Source organism: Gorilla gorilla, chromosome 9 (genome assembly GCF_029281585.2).
Source record: "Gorilla gorilla gorilla isolate KB3781 chromosome 9, NHGRI_mGorGor1-v2.1_pri, whole genome shotgun sequence".
Lineage (NCBI taxonomy): Eukaryota > Metazoa > Chordata > Mammalia > Primates > Hominidae > Gorilla > Gorilla gorilla.
In genome coordinates this window covers 138193185-138212588 of record NC_073233.2, presented here as the reverse complement: position 1 = coordinate 138212588, position 19404 = coordinate 138193185, and the positions used below count along the sequence as shown (strand labels likewise).

Below are 19404 nucleotides of genomic sequence, written 5' to 3'. Positions count from 1 at the left end.
TTTTGAGCACTTTAAGCTAGACTAAGCTGTGATCTTTAAGAAGGTAGTTATATTAAATGCATTTTCGACTTTGATATTTTTAACTAACAATGGGCTTATTGGATATAATTCCATACATTGGAGCATCTTTACTGAAAATCTTTTTCTAAGTAAGAAAAATGTAGCAATTTAAACATACCGTAAAAACGCTAAAAGTTTAAAAAGGGAAAATCTTTAAAATAGTAAGAAAATAACTCACTCAAAATGGAACCACTGTAGGATTAATGGCTGACTTCTTATAGCAGTGGAGGCCAGAAGGCGTTGGGAGAACATATTCAAAATGTGCAAAGGATGAGGGAAGAAAACTGTCAACCAAAAATCTTATATCCAACAATGCTATCTTTTTTAAATGAAAGCAAAATAAAGACTGTCCTAGATAAAAACGAAAATTTGTTGCTAGCTGACCCACTTTACAAGGAACATCGAAGGAATTTTTTCAGGCTGAAAGCAAATGACCCTAGATGGTAATTTGAATGCACACAAAAAAATAGAGCATCAGAAAAGGTAATTATATAATTACTTTAAAAAAAAGAAATTAACATTTTTTCTCCTTTCTTGTTATAAGTTTATTAAAAAGCAAGCTATTTTATATTTATATTTTACATATATGTAATGCTGATCCCATAACAAAGAAATGTAATAAATCTGTAATATATCTGCCAGTAACAGCACAAAAATAAGTGGGTAGGAGCAAAGCTGTGTTGGGCTAAGGAAATGACTACAGATGGGAAAGTAGTAATCATCACCACATATTGTGTTTGTAATCATGAGCAGATATGATATCTGTAACAATACTACTAGAAATGGGGGAGGGAATTGACATATATAGTAGTCATGTTTTTGTCTGTCACAAGAATTAAGCTAGTATAGATCTGAAGCTGGTTCTCGTATATATTCTAAAACCTTGAGCAACTACTAAAAACATAACTCAAAAAATATAATTAAAAATCATTTTAAACCTGCAAATGCTACATTAGAAAATATAACAAAAGTAAGCACTAAAGGAATAATAGAGGAACAAAACAGACATGGGACATAGAATCGCAGGTTTGAATCTAACTATACAAATAACATTAAATGTGAACAGATTGAAATCAAAAGACAGAGATTGTCAGACTAAGTTTATAAACAGCATTATCCAGCTGTATGCTAGCTAAAGGAGACATAATTGTCATTCAAAGAAAAATAGATTGAAAGTAAAAGGATGGAAATAAATATATCATGTAATCAGCAACCACCAGAAAGCGAGAGTGGTTTTACTCGTATCCAGCAAATAGACTTTATAACAAAAAGTGTTACTAGAGATGTTTTATAAGGATAAAAGGGTCATTTCATCAGGAAGCTGTAACAGTTATGTTGCATATATGTAATAACAGAATACCAAAATACATGAAGCAAAAACAGAAATGAAGAAACAGACAATTCAACATTAGTAGTTGGAGACTTCAGTATACCGCTTTTAATAATGTATTGAACAGGCCGGGCACAGTGGCTAACACCTGTAATCCCAGCACTCTGGGAGGCCGAGGCGGACAGATCATTTAGGAGTTTGAGACCAGCCTGGCCATCATGGTAAAACCCTATCTCTACTAAAAATACAAAAATTAGCCAGGCATGGTGGTGCACTCCTATAATCCCAGCTACTCGAGAGGCTGAAGCAAGAGAATCACTTGAACCCAGGAGGTGGAGGTTGCAGTGAGTCAGGATCATGCCACTGCACTCCAGCCTGGGCAACACAGCAAGACTCTGTCTCAAAAAAAAAAAAAAAAAAAAAAAAAAAGAAACGTATAGAACAATTAAAAGGTCAACGAGTAAATAGACACTATAAACCAACTAGACCTAACTGACATCTATGGAACACTTCACCCAGCAACAATAGAGTATATGTTCTTCTCAAGTGCACATGGAACATTCTCCATTATAGACCATATGCTAGGCCATAAAACAAACCTCTGATTTCTTTTTTCTTTTTTCTTTTCTTTTTTTTTTTTTTTTTTTTTTGAGACAGAGTTTCACGTTCACTCTTGTTGCTTAGGCTGGAGTGCCAAGGCGTGATCTCAGCTCACTGCAACCTCTGCCTCCCGAGTTCAAGCGAGTCTCCTGCCTCAGCTTCCCCAGTCACTGGGATTATAGGCACCTGCCACCATGCCTGGTTAATTTGTGTATTTTTAGTAGAGATGGGGTTTCACCATGTTGGCCAGACTAGCCTCAAACTCCTGACCTCAGGTGATCCACCCGCTTTGGCCTCCGAAAGTGCTGGGATTACAGGCGTGAGCCACTGCGCCTGGCCAATAGATTTTAACGCAAATGACCTGGCGCGATGGCCCATGCCTGTAATCCCAGCACTTTGGGAGGCCAAGGTGGGCCGATCACAAGGCCAAGAGATCGAAACCATCCTGGCCATCATGGTGAAACCCTGTCTTTACTAAAAATACAAAAATTATCTGGGCATGCTGGCACGCGCCTGTACTCCCAGCTACTTGGGAGGCTGAGGCAGGAGAACTGCTTGAACCTGGGAGGCGGAAGTTGCAGTGAGCTGAGATCATGCCACTGCATACCAGTCTGGCAACAGAGTGAGACTCCGTCTCAAAAAAAAATGGAGATTATGTTCTGAGACCTTATGGAATGAAATTAGAAATCAAAAGCAGGAAAAAATTTGAGAAGCTCACAAATATGTGGTAATTAAACAATGCATTCCTAAATAACCAACAGATCAAAAAAGAAATCCAAATGAAATCAGAAAATATTCTAGAGTGGGTTAGGCATGGTAGCCCACTCCTTTAATCTCAGCACTTTGGGAGGCCAAGGCAGGAGAATCGCTTGAGCCCAGGAGTTTGAGACCAGCCTGGGCAACATAGTGAATCCCTGTCACTATTTTTTAAAATGTATTTTAAAAAAGAAAATGTTCTATAGTGAATAAAAATGAAGATACGACATTACAAAAACTCACGAGATGTAGTTATAGCAGTGCTTAGAGGGAAATTTATAGCTATAGATGCTTATATTAAGGAAGAAGAAAGATCTCAAATGAATGACCTCGCCCCTCCACCTTAAGACACTGGAAAAAGAGCAAACCTACTTAAGGAGGCATAAGGAAGGAAATAAGATTATAAAAGAATACTATGAAAAATTTTATAGCAATATAATTGTCATATGTCAAATGTCAGAAGCAGTAGACAGTCTGAATAGATCTATATCAAGTAATGAGATTAGTAATTTAAAAACTACCCTCAAAGAAAAGCCCAGGCTCAGATAGCTTTACAGTGAATTCTACCAAACATTTAAAGAACTAATACCGATTCTTTACAAACTCTTCCAAAAAACAGGAGAGGAGGGAACTGCTGGTCCCATATCATTTTATGTGGCTGGTATTTACCCTGATAATAAAGCCAGACAAAGACATCACAAGAAAACTCCAGACCAATATCTCTTATGAATAATGGATGTGAAAATCCTCAACAAAGTACTAGCAAACTGAATCCCACAACATATTTTTTAAAAAAACAAACTATGTATCATACATGACCAACTGGGATTTTTTCCAGGTTTCCAAGGCTAGTTCAACATTTAAAATTAATTAATGGAATATATTAATAGAATAATTTTTAAATTACATGATTATATCAATAGATGCAGAAAAAGCATTTGACTCATTGAATTCCCTTTAGTGATAGTAACACTGTAGCAAACTAGGAATAGAGAAGAGTTTCCTTAACCTGAAAAGGGGCATCTATGAAAACCTCGTAGCTAACATTATAATCAATGATAACAGACTGGGAATTTCCCCTTCTAAGACTAGGAACAAGACAAGGATATCTGCTCTTGCTATTTCTGTTTAACATTGCACTGGAGACTCTAGGTAAGGAAATTAGACAAGATAAATAAAAGGCATCTAGTTTGGAAAGGAAGAGGTAAGACTGTTTTCAGATGACCTGATCTTATACACATTAAGCATCCCAAATCCAAAAATGTAAAATTTGAAATGCTCCAAAGTGCAGTGTTTTGAGCACCAACATGACGCTCAAAGAAAATCCTCATTAGAGCATTTTGGATTTCGGGTTTTTGGATTAGGAATGTTCAACTAATAACATGTAATGCAAATATTCTAAAATTGAAAATACTTTCGGTCCCAAACTTTTTTTTTTTTGTTTGAGACAATCTTGCTCTGTCACTCAGATTGGAGTGCAGTGGTGTGCTCTTGGCTCACTGAAACCTCTGCCTCCTGGGTTCAAATTATTTTCCTGCCTCAGCCCCCCTACTAGCGGGGATTACAGGCATGTGCCACCACGTCAAACTAATTTTTTTGTATTTTTTATAGATGGGCTGGGGTTGGGGGGGTGGGGTCTCTCCATGTTGGCCAGGCTGGTCTCGAACTCCTGGCCTCAAGTGATCCACCTGCCTCAGCCTCCCAAAGTGCTGGGATTACAGATGTGAGCCACCATGCCTGGCCCCCAAGCATTTTGGATAAGGGATACTCAACCTGTTTATAGAAAATCGTAAGGAATTCATTTAAAAAGTATAGGACTAATAAACAAGTTGAGCAAGGTTGCAGAATATAAAACCAGTATACAAACATGAGTTGTCTTATTATACACTTGCAGTGAAGCATTAAATTAAGAAAACAGCCTGGAGGTAGTGGCTCATGCCTGTAATTCTAGCGGTTTGGGAGGCCAAGGTGGGTGGATTGCTTTAGCCCAGGAGTTTGAGACCGGCCTGGGCAATGTGTCAAAACCCCATCTCTAAAGAAAATACAAAAATTAGCCAGGCGTGTTGGTGGCCCATGCCCGTAGTCCCAGCTACTCAGGAGACTGAGGTAGGGGGATCAGTTGAGCCCAGCAGATCAAGGCTTCAGTGAGCTGTGATCATACCATTGCACTCCAGCCTGGGGCAGCAGAGTGAGACTCTTGTCTCAAAAAAAAAAAAAATGAAGAACATAATTTTATTCATGGTGACATCAAAAGAACAAATTTAACAAAGAAAAACTCATACTCTGAAAACTTACAACATGGCTGAAAGAAATTAAAGACAATCTAAATAAATAGAAAAACACCCCACGTTCATGGATCAGAAGATTCAACATTGTAAAGATAGCAGTATTCTCCAAACTAATCTATAAATTCAATGCAGTTCCTATCAGAATCCTAGCTGACTTTGTAAAGATTGACAGTCTAATTCTGAAATTAATATGGAGTTGCAGGGGACCCAGAATAGCCAAAATAGTACTGAAAAAGGACAAAATAAGAGGACTCAGCTTCTTGACTTCAAAACTTACTGCAAAACAACAGTAATTAAAGCATTGTGGTACTGGCACAAGGACATATAAATCAGTGGAATAGAGAGTCCAGATATAAACCCATTTGTGTTCAACTGATTTCCAACAAGGATGCCAGGATCTTTCAGTGGTAAAAGAATACGCTTTTTAACAGATGGTACTGGGACAACTGAATAGCTACATGCAAAAGAACGAGGTGGGACCATATACAAAAAATAACTCAAAATGGGTTAAAGGCCTGAAACTTTAAAACTCCTTGAAAAAAAAAAACATATTAGTAAATCTTCATGACTTTGTATTTGGCAAGGAATTTGTAGATACGATACCAAAAGCATGAACAGCAAAAGAAAAACACTGAACTTCATAAAAATTAAAACCTTCTGTGCTTCAAAGGACACCGTCATAAAAGACAACCCACAGAATGAGAGAAAATATTTGCAAACCATTTCTCTGGTAAGCAACTCACAACTAGAATATATAAAGAACTCTGACAACTCAGTAACAAAAAGACAACCCAATGGGCAGAGCTCCAAATGGACCCCAAGGAAGATACACTAATGTCCAGTAAGCACATGAAGATGCTCAACATTGTTACTTATCAGGGAAATGTAAATTAAAACTACAGTGAGGTACCACTTCACATCCACTAGGACGGCTAGAAACAAAGTTGGATCATAAATGTTGGTGAGGATGTGAAGAAATCAGAATCCTCATACACTCTTTTTTTTTTTTTTGGAGACAGAGTCTCATTGACACCCAGGCTGGAGTACAGTGGCGTGATCTTGGCTCACCGCAACCTCCTCCTCCCAGATTCAAGCTATTCTCCTGCCTCAGCCTCCCAAGCAGCTGGGATTACAGGCGCCCACCCCTACACCCAGCTAATTTTTTTGTATTTTTAGTAGAGTTGGGGCTTCACCGTATTGGCCAGGCTGGTGTTGACTCCTGACCTCAAGTAATCCACCCGCCTCGACCTCCCAAAGTGCTAGATTACAGACGTGGACCACCGCATCCAGCCTCCTCATACACTCTTGATGGGAATATAAAGGTGTGGCTGCTTTGGAAGACAGTCTGACAATTTCTCAAATGATTAAATATAGAGTTACCATATGACCCAGCAATTCCTGTCTTACACATATACCCAACAAACTGAAAACATACATCTACACAAAAACTTACACACGATTGTTTATAGCAGCATTATTCATAATAGCCAAAAACTGGAAACAAATCGTGTCCATTAACCTGTAGATAATAAAAATGCGGAATATGGAGTGGAATATTTTTTCAGCAATAAATGTAAATGAGGCATGATACATGGTAGAACATTATACTAAGTGAAGTGAGCCCCAAAAGTCCACATTATTATATGATTCCATTCATATGAAAGTCTTGGATGGGGAAGTTTATAGACAAAAAATAGATTAGTGGTTGCTTAGGGCTGGCAGGAAGTTGGAGGGGGTTCTCCTAGGTTTGTCTGTTGGGAACCTCCTCAAGTTGACTTGAGCTTTGACATACCCCGAGTAATCTTTGGTAGCTTCCTTGTTATCTGGTCAGATATTCCAGGAGGCATTTACTGCCTGAGACATGGAATCAGCCATTTCTCTAAGGACCCATGAGTTTATAGTTTTTTTGAGATGAGAAATGGAATTTAGAAGCCATTCTGGGTGCTAGCAATATTCATTGCTAGAGATTAAGTACATTATCATTTCATACTGGTGCTTTTAATATGAAATTCAAGACTGTAAATTCAAATTGCAACTTTTTCCTTTATTTATAATGAATAGATGTAGGCATTTTATATAGCAAAACCAGATAGAAATTTTATAACAAATTTATTCATTCATATATTTCTGTTGTATGTTATGTGCAATACTGGACAGGGTCAAGAGAGAAATTAGACACAAAATGTTTTCACCAAGGCCTTTTGCTCTATCTGCTCCAAGCTTCTAACAACTTGCCTTTCTGCCCTTCTTCCCCGTACATTCTTTACATGTCTTCAGCTCTGATAAATTCAGCAGAATGAAATTTATCGTGACTTCTTCCCTGAACTGCAGGCCAGAATGGGCAACTTCATGTATAAATTTACATGTGGATATTCTTCTCAGGTATTTTAAACTCAGTATATCCAAAATTGAAACATTTCTTTCCCCATCATCAACCCCTATTGAAACCAGCTCTTCTTTCGTCTTGTTTGGTGAAAACAAAGTTAGAGATATAACCATCTGACTCTTTTAGCTACTGTTCCACCCACCCTTAGTACAAAATCATGCCTAGGTGGTTTTCCATTCTAAGTATTTCTCAGATGCATTTTCTTTATCCTCACTGCTGCCACCAAGACACCTTCTTAAAAGGCAGATAGGACTCTTCTACTCCTATGTGGCTACCTGTACTTTTTGAAGAAGATTGTAGGTCTGAAGCTTGGTATAAACATAAGTGGTCTTGAACCAAATAATTTTCTGGCCTCAGTTTCCTCATCTGTAAAATCAGGGTATTATAATGTAAACTCATGTGAGATAGCATATCTAAAGCCCCTAGTGTTATATCTGGAGCATAGTTGATAAAAGCCAATACAGACAAGTTTATGTATAAATTTCCACCTGGATATTCCTCTTACAGGCATCTTAAACTTACATGCCCCTCTCCTTAACCTTTTCTGTCCTTGATGGGTTTTAATTAGAATATAAGCTGCAAGTGAGTGATCTCAGTTCAGTTTTAGCATAATTAAAACCTGGTTAGTATCTTTTGAAAGTTAGCTTCCAGTTTTGAGATGTGGCTGCATATTTAAATAAGTACATTCTTTCAAATATCAACTTTTCCCATCCAACTAAAATTACTTCCAAGGTTAACAGTCTCGTTACTTTCTCTTTCATCATGGTAAGCAGCCACCTCACTTTATATGCTAAGAGCTACTTCGTTTTAATCTCAAATCTTCTGATCATTTTTATCAGCTAATCTATATATCAAAATACAGGTTTTTAAAATGCTGTGAAAATAGACATTTTAAAATTTGATCTCCATTTAATTTTTGTTCACACTTTTTCTAGTGTGAATAAATAGCTATCGTTTATTGAATGCTTGCTTTATGCCAGAAATTGTGCTAATTTAATCCTCTTGGCTATCTTGGAAGTATAATTTCTATGATTCCTGTTTTTCAGATGAGAAAAAAAACAGAAGCATCATAAGAGAGGTGAACAACTTGACTCAGATTTAATGCCTGGCTGGTAAATGGGGAAGTGAAAATTTAAAACCTAAGATTTGTCTAACTTAAACCAATCTACTTTATCAACTAGGCTGTATACCTTATTTGGCAAAATTGTTTCAACCCAACTGTAAACAAAAATTGTAGGTTCTTTTTTGTATTCCCTTAAATTATATGTTGTTTAGCAACATACCACTTTCACAAGAATGTGTGATAGCAGTATTTCATCAGTAATTTGGAATAAAATGGGTGGGAAGTAAACTTCCTGAATTACTGAATAGTTCAAATTGCAAACTGCTACAAGTACATTTTTATTACTTGTAAATGCTGCACAAAGTCTAAATTAGTAATTGTAGGTAATACTGATCTTTACTCAAGAATTTTAAATGACCTCCAAATTAAACTTATAACTACACATATACATATTCATCCACACACAGAGATAAATGAGATTAATTAATTAATTAATTAGTGGAGTTACACTCTTTTTGCCCAGGCTGGAGTGCAATAGTGTGATCTCGGCTCACTGCAACCTCCACCTCCCGGTTTCAAGTGATTCTCCTGCCTCAGCCTCCCGACTAGCTAGGATTACAGGCACACACCACCACGTCCAGCTAATTTTGTATTTTTAGTAGAGATGGGGTTTCACCATGTTGGCCAGGCTGGTCTTGAACCCCTGACCTCAGGTGATCCACCCGCTATGGCCTCCCAAAGTGCTGGGATTACGGGCATGAGCCACCGTGCCTGGCGAGATTTTTTTTTTTTAAAGAGATTTGGCTAACTTATAAAAACTTCAGGTTATACCTTGTGGTTTCTCAACTGTCCATATTATGTATGACATTTTCTTTTTTTCTCTCTCTCTCTCTCTTTTTTAAAATTTAAGGCTGAGCGTGATGGCTCACACCTGTAATCCCAGCACTTTGGGAGGCTGAGTCAGGTGGATCACATGAGGTCAGGAGTTCGAGACCAGCCTGGCCAACATGGTGAAACCACATCTCTACTAAAATTACAAAAAATTAGCCAGGTGTAGTGTCTGGCTACTGTATTCGCAACTACTCAGGAGGCTGAAGCAGAAGAATTGCTTGAACCCGGGAGGCGGAGATTGCAGTGAGCCAAGATTGTGCCACTGTACTCCAGCCTGGGTGACAGAGTGAGACTCTGTCTCGAAATAAAATAAAATAAAATTTGAGACAGGGTCTTGCTGTGTTGCCCAGGTTGGAGTCAAGGGCTCTTCCCACCTTAACTTCCTGAGTAGCTGGGATTACAGCTGCATGCCACTATACTTGGCACATTTTTCAAATATTTTAAAAATACTTTATTGCTAAAAAATTCTAGCAATTATCTGAGCTTTCAGCAAGTCATAATGTTTTTGTTGGTGGAAGGTCTTGCCTTGATATTGATGGGTGCTACTGCTCTGGATGGTGGTCACTGAAGATTGGAGTTGTGGCAGTTTGTTTAATAAGACAGTGATGAAGTTTGCCACGTGGGTTGAATCTTTCTTCCCCTACCCCACTCCACCCCCCCGCTTTTTTTTTTTTTTTTTTTTTTTAATTAGAGGTGGGTCTCACTCCATTGCATTGAGCTCCTGGGCTCAAGTAGTCTTCCTGCCTCAGCCTCCCAAAGTGCTGGGATTACAGGCATGAGCCCCTGCACCCAACCTGGATCTTTCTTTCTTGAGGATTTCTCTTTTTTTTTTTTTTTTTTTTGGCGACAGAGTCTCACTCTGTCACCCAGGCTGGAGTGCATGGCATGATCTTGGTTCACTGCAGCCTCCACCTCCCGGGTTCAAGCAGTTCTGCCTCAGCCTCCCGAGTAGCTGGGATTACAGGTGCCTGCCACCATACCTGGCTAATTTTTTGTATTTTTGGTAGAAACAGGATTTCACCATGTTGTCCAGGTTGGTCTCAAACTCCTGACCTCAGGGGATCCACCTGCCTTGGCCTCCCAAAGTGCCAAAGTGCTGGGATTACAGGAATGAGCCACTGCACCCGGCCTTCACGAGGATTTCTCTACAGGATGTGATGCTGTTTGATAGCATATTACTTACAGAAGGACTTCTTTCAAAATCAGAGTTGATTGCTAGGTGTAGTAGTTCAAACCTGTAATCTCAGCACTTTGGAATGCTGAGGCCAGGAGTTCGAGACCAGCCTGGGCAACATAGGGATACTCCTATCTCTACCAAAAGAAAAAAAAAAAAATTTATAAATTAGCCAGGTGTGGTGATACACACCATAGTCCTAGATACTTGAGTGGCTAAGACAGGAGGATTGCTTGACCCTAGGACTTCAAGGCTACGGTGAGCCATGATCATGCCACTGTACTCCAGCCTGGGTGACAGAGTGAGACCCTGCCTCTAAAACAAAAATTATAATCTTACCTAGCTCTTCTGGATAACTTGCAGCTTTGACATCAGTACTTGCAGCTTTACCTTGCACTTTTATGCTATGAAGATGGCTTCTTTCCTTCAACCTCATGAACCAACCAACCTCTGCCAGCTTTTCTGAATTTGTTTTAGAGGCAGGGTCTCACTCTGTCACCCAGGTTGGTGGACAGTGGCTTGATCTCGGCTCACTGTAACCTCTGCTTCCCAAGCTCATGCAGTCCTCCAGCCTCAGCCTCCTGAGTAGCTGGGACTACAGGCATGTGACACCACACTGAGCTAATTTTTGTATTTTTTGTAGAGATGGTGTTTCACCCTGTTGCCAGGATGGTCTTGAACTCTTGAGCTCAAGCCATCCACCCACCTCAGCCTCCTGAAGTACTGGGATTATAGGGTGAGCCATTGCGCCCAGCTAAAAAAAATTTTTAATTAAAAATTTTTTTTAATTGGACTTGATCCTCTCAAACCCTGCCACTGCTTTATCAACAAGGTTTATGTAGTTTTCTAAATCATTTATTATCATTTCAGCAGTGTTCCTAGTATCTTCACCAGGAGTAGACTCCAACTCAAGAAACCACTGTCTTTGCTTATCCACAAGGAGCAACTCCTTATCTGTTCAGGTTTTATCATGAGATTGCAGCAATTCAGACTCCATTTTGAGTTCTAGTTCTCTTGCAGTTTCCAACACATCTGTAGTTACTTCCTCTGTGAAAGTCTTGAACCTCTCAAAGTCATCCGTGAAGGCTGGAATCAATTTTGTCCAAACTCCTGTTAATGTTGATATTTTGACCTCCTCCCATGAATGTCAAACAGTCTTAATGGCATCTAGAATGATGAATCTTTTCCAGAAAGTTTTCACTTTGCTTTGTGCAGATCCGTCAGAGGAATCAGTATCTATGGCAGCTATAGCCTTTTGAAATGTATTCCTTAAATAATAAGGCTTGAAAATCAAAATGACTCCCTGATCTATGGGCTGCAGAATGGATGTTATATTAGCAGCCATGAAAACAACATCAGTCATGTACATCCTCATCAGAGCTCCTCGATGACCAGATGCACTGTCGGAAAGCAGTAATATACTGAAAGCAGTCTTGTGAGCAGTCGGTCTCAACAGTGGGCTTTTAAAACATTCAGTAAACCATGCTGTAAATAGATGTGCTGTCATCAGGCTGTGTTGTTTCACTTACAGAGCACAGGCAGAATAGATTGAGCCTAATCGTTAAGGGGTCTAGGATTTTCAGAATGGTAAATGAATATTGGCTTCCAGTTAAGTCACCAGCTGCATTAGCCGCTTACAAGAGAGGCATCCCGTCCTTTGAAGTTTTGAAGCCAGGCATTGACTTCTTCTCTCTAGCTGTGCAAGTCCTAAACGTGTCTGTTTCCAGTGTAAGGCTGTGTTGTCTGTATTGAAAACCTGCTGTTTAGTGTACCCACCTTCGTCAATGATCTTAACTAGCTCTTCTGGATAACTTGTTGCAGATTTGACATCAGCACTTGTGGCCTCACCTTGCACTTTTATGTTATGGAGATGGCTTCTTTCCTTCAACCTCATTAATCAACTTCTGCTAGCTTCCAACCTTTCTTCTGCAGCTTCCTCATCCCTCTCAGCCTTCATAGAATTGAAGAGAGTTATGGCCTTGCGCTGGATTAGGCTTTGATTTAAAGGAATATTGTGGTTGGTTTCATCTTCTGTGCACACCAGGCAAACTTTCTGCATGTCAGCAATAAGGCTGTTTTACTTTCTCATCATTTGTGTGTGCACTGGAGTAGCACTTTCAATTTCCTTCAAGAATATGTCCTTTGCTATCACAGCTTGGCTAGCTGTTTGGTATAAAAGGTCTAGCTTTCAGACTCTCTCAGCTCTCAACATGCCTTCCTCACTAAACTTAATCATTTCTAGCATTTCATTTAAAGTGAAAAACATGAGGCGGGTGGATCACTTGAGGTCAGGAGTTTGAGACCAGGCTGGCCAGCATGGTGAAACCCCCTCTCTACTAAAAATACAAAAATTACCTGGGCTTTGTGGTACGCACCTATATTTCCAGCTACTCTGGAAGCTGAAAGGAGAATTGCTTGAATCTGGGAGGTGGAGGTTGCAGTGAGCCAAGATTGTGCCACTGCACTCCAGCCTGGGTGACAAAGCAAAATTCCGTCTCATAAAAAAAATAAAGTGAGAAACGTGCAGCTCTTCCTTTCACTTGGTCATTTAGAGGCCATCGTAGGGTTGTTAATTGGTCTAATTTCAATATCCTTGTTTTTCATGGAATACGGAGACCTGAGGAGCAGGAGAGAGATGGGGGAATGACTAGTGGGTAAATCAGTCATAACACACACAACATTAAGTTCACTGTCTTATATGGGTGCAGTTTGTGGTACCCCAAAACAATTACGGTAGTAACATCAAAGATTACTGATCACAGATCACCATAACAGATATAATGAAAAATTTTGAAATATTGCAAGAATTACCAAAATGTGACACAAATGTGAAGTGAGCACAAGCTGGTGGAAAGTGGCACCAGTAGACTTGCTGACAGCAGGGTTGCCACAAATTTCCAATTTGTAAAAAACACAATATCTGCAAAGTTTAATAAAGCAAAGTGCAAGAAGATGAGGTATGTCTCTGTATCCAAAATATATTTGTCCATATAAGTATTATGGAGCATATCTTGGGCCTGAGTTTCTGCAGACATATTGGGAAATGCATGTGATAAATATATGGTAGAGAATGCATTTCCTCATCATCACCTTCTTCTCATCCCATACTTCTAAGTATATCAGACTTCGTACCATATATGTGAACAAGCATGACTTACGGGAGGTACTCATGAGCCATTTTATTTATTCTGTGGAGTTAGTACTCCAGCTTCCTGGAGAGTAAGTTTTAATAACTGTTCTGATCACTTTCAGGAAATACCAGCAATCTTTTCAAGAACTAATAAACTTAGAGTGAAAGCTTTCTCTCCTTTCCCACCTCAGGCCTACTACAGGCCTGCAGTTGAAGAGTTAGGTGTGGTTTACCTCCTTTTTCTTTCTTTCTCTCTTCCCCAACTTTCTTCTTTCACTTCTCTTCATTTGCTGGCTGTGGTTTCTGGCCCTTTCAGGAAGAAAAGGTCTTTGATAGCAATGTTAGTAGCAGCAGCAACTAATGTTTCTATAGCATTGATTATGTTACTAGTTTCTATTCTAAACACTTAACATGTATTAGGTCATTTAATCCTCAGAACTCTATGAGGTGTGTTGTGTTATATTTCTTATACCACTGAATGTAGTAAGATACAGAGGGTTTGTTTAATGACTTGTCTAAGGTGACACAGGTAAAAATAGCAGAACCAGCATGCAGAGTGAGCATTCTGGCTCCAGAGTCTGTGCTTTCAACCACTCCACTGTGTTGCCTTTATATACTGTTGGGAGATAGTAGGCATACGTCTTGGCCTTGGTTGTTGTTTAAATCAGACTTATGTGCCCTTCAGAGTTTTTTCAGTTGTAACATATTTTCCATAGACTTGAGGTAAAGGATCAGCATGCCTTGAAGCCCCTTTCCCTGCAGGGGAGTAAGCAGGGAAGTAGAATGGGGTTTGCAACTCACAACAAACTGATTACTCTCAGCAAAAATCCTTTTCATATCTACTCTTTGAACATGGAAGATGATTGAAGGTGGATGTAACTCAAGGTTGAAAATAGTTTTCCACTACCCCTTCTATAAGGTGCCCTTGTGCCTCACTTGAGAACGTAGTACATTATCTGTTGTTTGGGGCCTATTCAAGATGGAAATGGTTTCATTTTAATACTCCGATGCACATGTCTTCCAAATATGCTGTTTAATTTCCTGCCTTCACACCTTTGTTCATGCAGATGGTCCCTGGATTATAACTAATTCACTTGCTCTGAAAGCATGTTTCTTCCCTCAGCCACGTGATCCCAAAGTAAGCACTCTCGAAGGCCATGCTTTAAAAGCAGAAGCTAGTCTCCTGGGATGCAATAAATGAACAAAACGCTTTATATATAGTCCTCCCATTTTCTTCCTTTCATCTCATTTTTGTGAGACCTAAATCAGCAAATACGTTACGTGATGGTTTGCGTAGACCAGTCCCTGGCTGTCTAGTGTCTCATTGTGGTCAGTTGACTTCAGGAAGGGTATGTGGAACACTCAGTTTACATTCGAACTTCTGTTACTAATTATGGTCAAGATAATTATTTCAGTAGCTTTACCTGGCTGCTTTGGAACAGAGATTTATGCCTTATTCTTTTGTGAAGTCTGACATGGAACAGTCTCAAATTGATCATTTTGTCTTCTCAAGTTAGAATAGTCTGTGACTTATATTTTTTTAGACAGGGTCTTACTTTGTCACCAAGGGTGGAGTGCAGTGGTGCAGTCTCAGCTCACTGCAACCTCCACCTCCCAGGCTCAGGTGATCCTTCCACATCAGCGTCCCGAATAGCTGGGACTACAGGCCCATGCCACCACACCCAGCTAATTTTTGTGTGTTTTTTATAGAGACAGGGTTTTGCCATGTTGGCCAGGCTGGTATTGGACTCCTGAGCTCAAGCAATCCGCCTGCCTTGGCCTCCCAAAGTGCTGGGATTACAGGTGTGAGCTACCACACCTGGCAACCTTTTTAAATTCATCTTGAAATCTTTTTTTTTTTCTTTCCACTTCCTTTTTTTCTTTTTCCCATCTTTCTTTTCCTCTATATATTTACCTGCATAAAACATTAACAGGGATGATTATGTAATGGATTGTTCAGTGTTTACACTGGCATTGCCTGCTGCGTGCTCACATTTAGAAACAGGAATGATAATATGCCTACTGACAGAGATATGATGACAATCAACTAATTATTAAATGTGAAGCATTTCAAATACGTCTGGCACATAGAAGACACTCTACAATTGTCATTATTTACAAACTGTTGCAGCCCTGCAGCTCATTAAAACGCTGGTTCACAGGCTGGGCATGGTGGCTCACGCCTGTAATCCCAGCACTTTGGGAGGCCTAGGCAGGCCTATCACCTGAGGTCAGGAGTTCAAGACCAGCCTGGCCAACATGGTGAAACCCCATCTCTACAAAAATACAAAACTTAGCCAGGCATGATGGCGGGTGCCTGTAATCCCAGCTACTCGGGAGGCTGAGGCAGGAGAATTGCTTGAACCCGGGAGGCAGAGGTTGCAGTGAGCCAAGACCACCCGCTGCACTCCAGCCTGGGCAACAGAGCGAGACTCTGTCTCAAAAACAAAACAAAACAAAACAAAAAAAAACATTGGTTCACAGACTTCACTGATTGGACAGTTTGGAAGGCAGATAAGGAGAATATATTTCTATACAGTCCCTACCTTGAAGTTTCTCTCTCACTACCATCTTTCAGCTTTTTAATTTAGTACAGTGGCCACATGAAAATGATCTAAATCACATTTTAAACCACTAAAATATCAATTAATGCTTTATTTTATGTATTTTTTTAGGACATTTCTGATTTATTTGCATCCTTGAAGAGCATCTGTAGAAGAGGAAGTAAAAGATGGGTGTGAAAACATTTACTCATAGCTCCTCTTCCCACAGCCAGGAAATGCTTGGAAAGCTAAATATGCTGCGAAATGATGGACATTTTTGTGATATCACTATTCGTGTCCAGGACAAAATCTTCCGGGCACATAAGGTGGTACTAGCAGCTTGCAGTGATTTCTTTCGCACCAAACTTGTAGGCCAAGCCGAGGATGAGAACAAGAATGTGTTGGATCTGCATCATGTTACAGTGACTGGCTTTATACCTCTTTTGGAATATGCTTACACAGCCACTCTATCAATTAACACAGAAAATATTATTGATGTTCTAGCAGCAGCCAGCTATATGCAAATGTTCAGTGTTGCCAGCACCTGCTCAGAGTTCATGAAATCAAGCATTTTATGGAATACACCCAACAGCCAACCTGAAAAGGGTCTAGATGCTGGACAAGAAAATAATTCTAACTGCAATTTTACTTCTCGAGATGGGAGCATTTCTCCCGTGTCCTCAGAGTGCAGTGTGGTAGAAAGAACGATTCCTGTCTGCCGAGAATCCCGGAGAAAGCGCAAAAGCTACATTGTTATGTCTCCTGAAAGTCCTGTAAAGTGTGGCACACAAACAAGCTCACCCCAGGTATTGAATTCTTCAGCTTCCTACTCAGAAAATAGAAACCAACCGGTTGACTCTTCCTTAGCTTTTCCCTGGACTTTTCCTTTTGGAATTGATCGAAGGATTCAGCCTGAGAAAGTTAAGCAAGCAGAAAATACCCGGACTTTAGAATTACCTGGCCCATCTGAGACCGGTAGAAGAATGGCTGATTATGTGACTTGTGAGAGCACAAAAACTACCTTGCCTTTAGGTACCGAAGAAGATGTCCGGGTCAAAGTAGAGAGATTAAGTGACGAGGAGGTCCATGAGGAAGTGTCCCAGCCTGTCAGTGCATCTCAGAGTTCACTGAGTGATCAGCAGACAGTTCCAGGAAGTGAACAAGTCCAAGAGGACCTTCTGATTAGTCCACAGTCTTCCTCTATAGGTATAATGCCTTCTGTGTTTTTCTTGGTGCTATAAAGTCAATTCAGACATTTTTAAGTTCCTGTTAGATAAAAAGTTTTGTGCTCGGTCATATAGGAAATATAAAGAAGAGTAAAACATGGTAACTGGATTTGCTTGAGATGCTATCAGCACTATCATTTATTTTTTACAAGTTGCACATTGGGGAAGATAAAAATAATTGAATGATATCTGGTGGGACAAAGGCAGATACACATACACAAAAAAGCAGTTAAATCCAGTTTGTGTTTTATTCTTCATTAAAATATGTATTGAAAACTTACCATGTGCCAAGCAAACATTGATGATACATAAAGAAAAACACATAGTCCCTGCAATGACAATTAGGTTAATCATCTAATTGGGGAAGCAGATATGTAAGTAAATGATTACAGTGAACTATTAAAAGTGCTCATCTGGAGGTGTGAACAAAGTAGTATGGTTGCAACAAAGGAAAGAGCAAGTTACACTATATGTTTGAGTGGGTCTTACGCAATAAGTAAGAGTTTACCCAAGTGTGGGAATGTCATTTCTGTGAAAACATAAAAACACAGAGCATATGTGCAAACACAGAGGTATGGAAGAGCATTGTGTGTTTGGTAAACAGTGAATTCAGTGCAAAATGATGTAAATAAGTACAGATGCCTGAAACTGTAGGGAATAGTGGGAGATAAGACAAAAGGAGTGGTTGAGCACAGGCTGTGAAGAGCCTCGAATCCTAGTTTCAGTAGGGGTTGCATTTAAGTGCAGGTGATGGAATCCCTTTTGGAGTAACTTAACTGTAGCAGAGTTTTATTTATTTTTTTATTATTTATTTATTTATTTATTTATCTTTTTAGATTGAAAATAAAATGATTTATGGTTGTTTTCTCTGGCAGTATTTTTTTCTTTCTTTTTTTTAATTCAAATTCTGGGGTACATGTGCAGAACGTTCAGTTTTGTTACATAGGTATACACATGCCATGGTGGTTTGCTGCACCCATCAACCGTTCATCTGCGTTACGTATTTATCCTAATGCTATCTCTCCCCTAGCCCCCCATCCCCCAACAGGCCCCACTGTGTGATGTCCCCCTCCCTGTGTCCATGGGTTCTCATTGTTCAACTCCCACTTATTAGTAAGAACATGTGGTGTTTGGTTTTCTGTTCTTGTGATAGTTTGCAGAGAATGATGGTTTCCAGCTTCATCCATGTCCCTGCAAAGGACATGAACTCATTGTTTTTTATGGCTGCATAGTATTTCATGGTGTACATGTGCCACATTTTCTTTATCCAATCTATTATTGACAGGGATTTGGGTTGGTTCCAAGTCTTTGCTATTGTGAATAGTACCGCAGTAAACATATGTGCGCATGTGTCTTTATAGTAGAAAGATTTATAATCCTTTGGGTGTATACCCAGTAATGGGATGGCTGGGTCGAATGGTATTTCTATTTCTAGATTCTTGAGGAATCGCCACACTGTCTTCCACAATGGTTGAACTAGTTTACAGTCCCACCAACAGTGTAAAAGCGTTTCCTATTTCTCCACATTCTCAACAGCATCTGTTATTTCCAGACTTTTTAATGATCACCATTCTAACTGGTGTGAGATGGTATCTCATTAAATTTCCATATGAAATTTAAAGGAGTTTTTTCCAATTCCGTGAAGAAAGTCAATGGTAACTTGATGGGGATAGCACTGAATCTATAAATTACTTTGGGCAATATGGCCATTTTCACAATATTGATTCTTCCTATCCATGAGCATGGAATGTTTTCCCATTTATTTGTGTCCTCTCTTATTTTCTTGAGCAGTGGTTTGTAGTTCTTGAAGAGGTCTTTCACATCCCTTGTAAGTTATATTCCTAGGTATTTTATTCTCTTTGTAGTAATTGTGAATGGGAGTTCACTCGTGATTTGGCTCTCTGTTACTGGTGCACAGGAATGCTTGTGATTTTTTATCACAAAGTGTTCAGGAATA

The 19404-nt window shown here is 39.5% G+C and overlaps 1 protein-coding gene across 19 annotated transcripts in view; it reads left to right on the top strand.

The window, feature by feature from the left end:
• Positions 1-19404, top strand: part of ZBTB44 (zinc finger and BTB domain containing 44) — an 89916-nt gene that overhangs the window by 38287 nt on the left and 32225 nt on the right. For 11 of the 19 annotated variants that reach the window (XR_008669885.2, XM_031016034.3, XM_031016031.3 and 8 more), the window contains exon 2: positions 16354-17427. The exons of 2 other annotated variants lie outside the window; for them this stretch is intronic. Coding sequence is in view for 15 of the 17 variants with exons in the window: in XM_031016034.3 (XP_030871894.1) it covers positions 16410-17427 (1018 nt within the window). In the remaining 2 variants the exon portion in view is untranslated. Of the gene's footprint in view, positions 1-7316; positions 7417-8466; positions 8533-16353; positions 17428-19404 lie in introns of those variants that run through there. 6 more of the 19 variants (XR_010129225.1, XM_055356401.2, XM_063693683.1 and 3 more) reach the window with 3 other exon arrangements.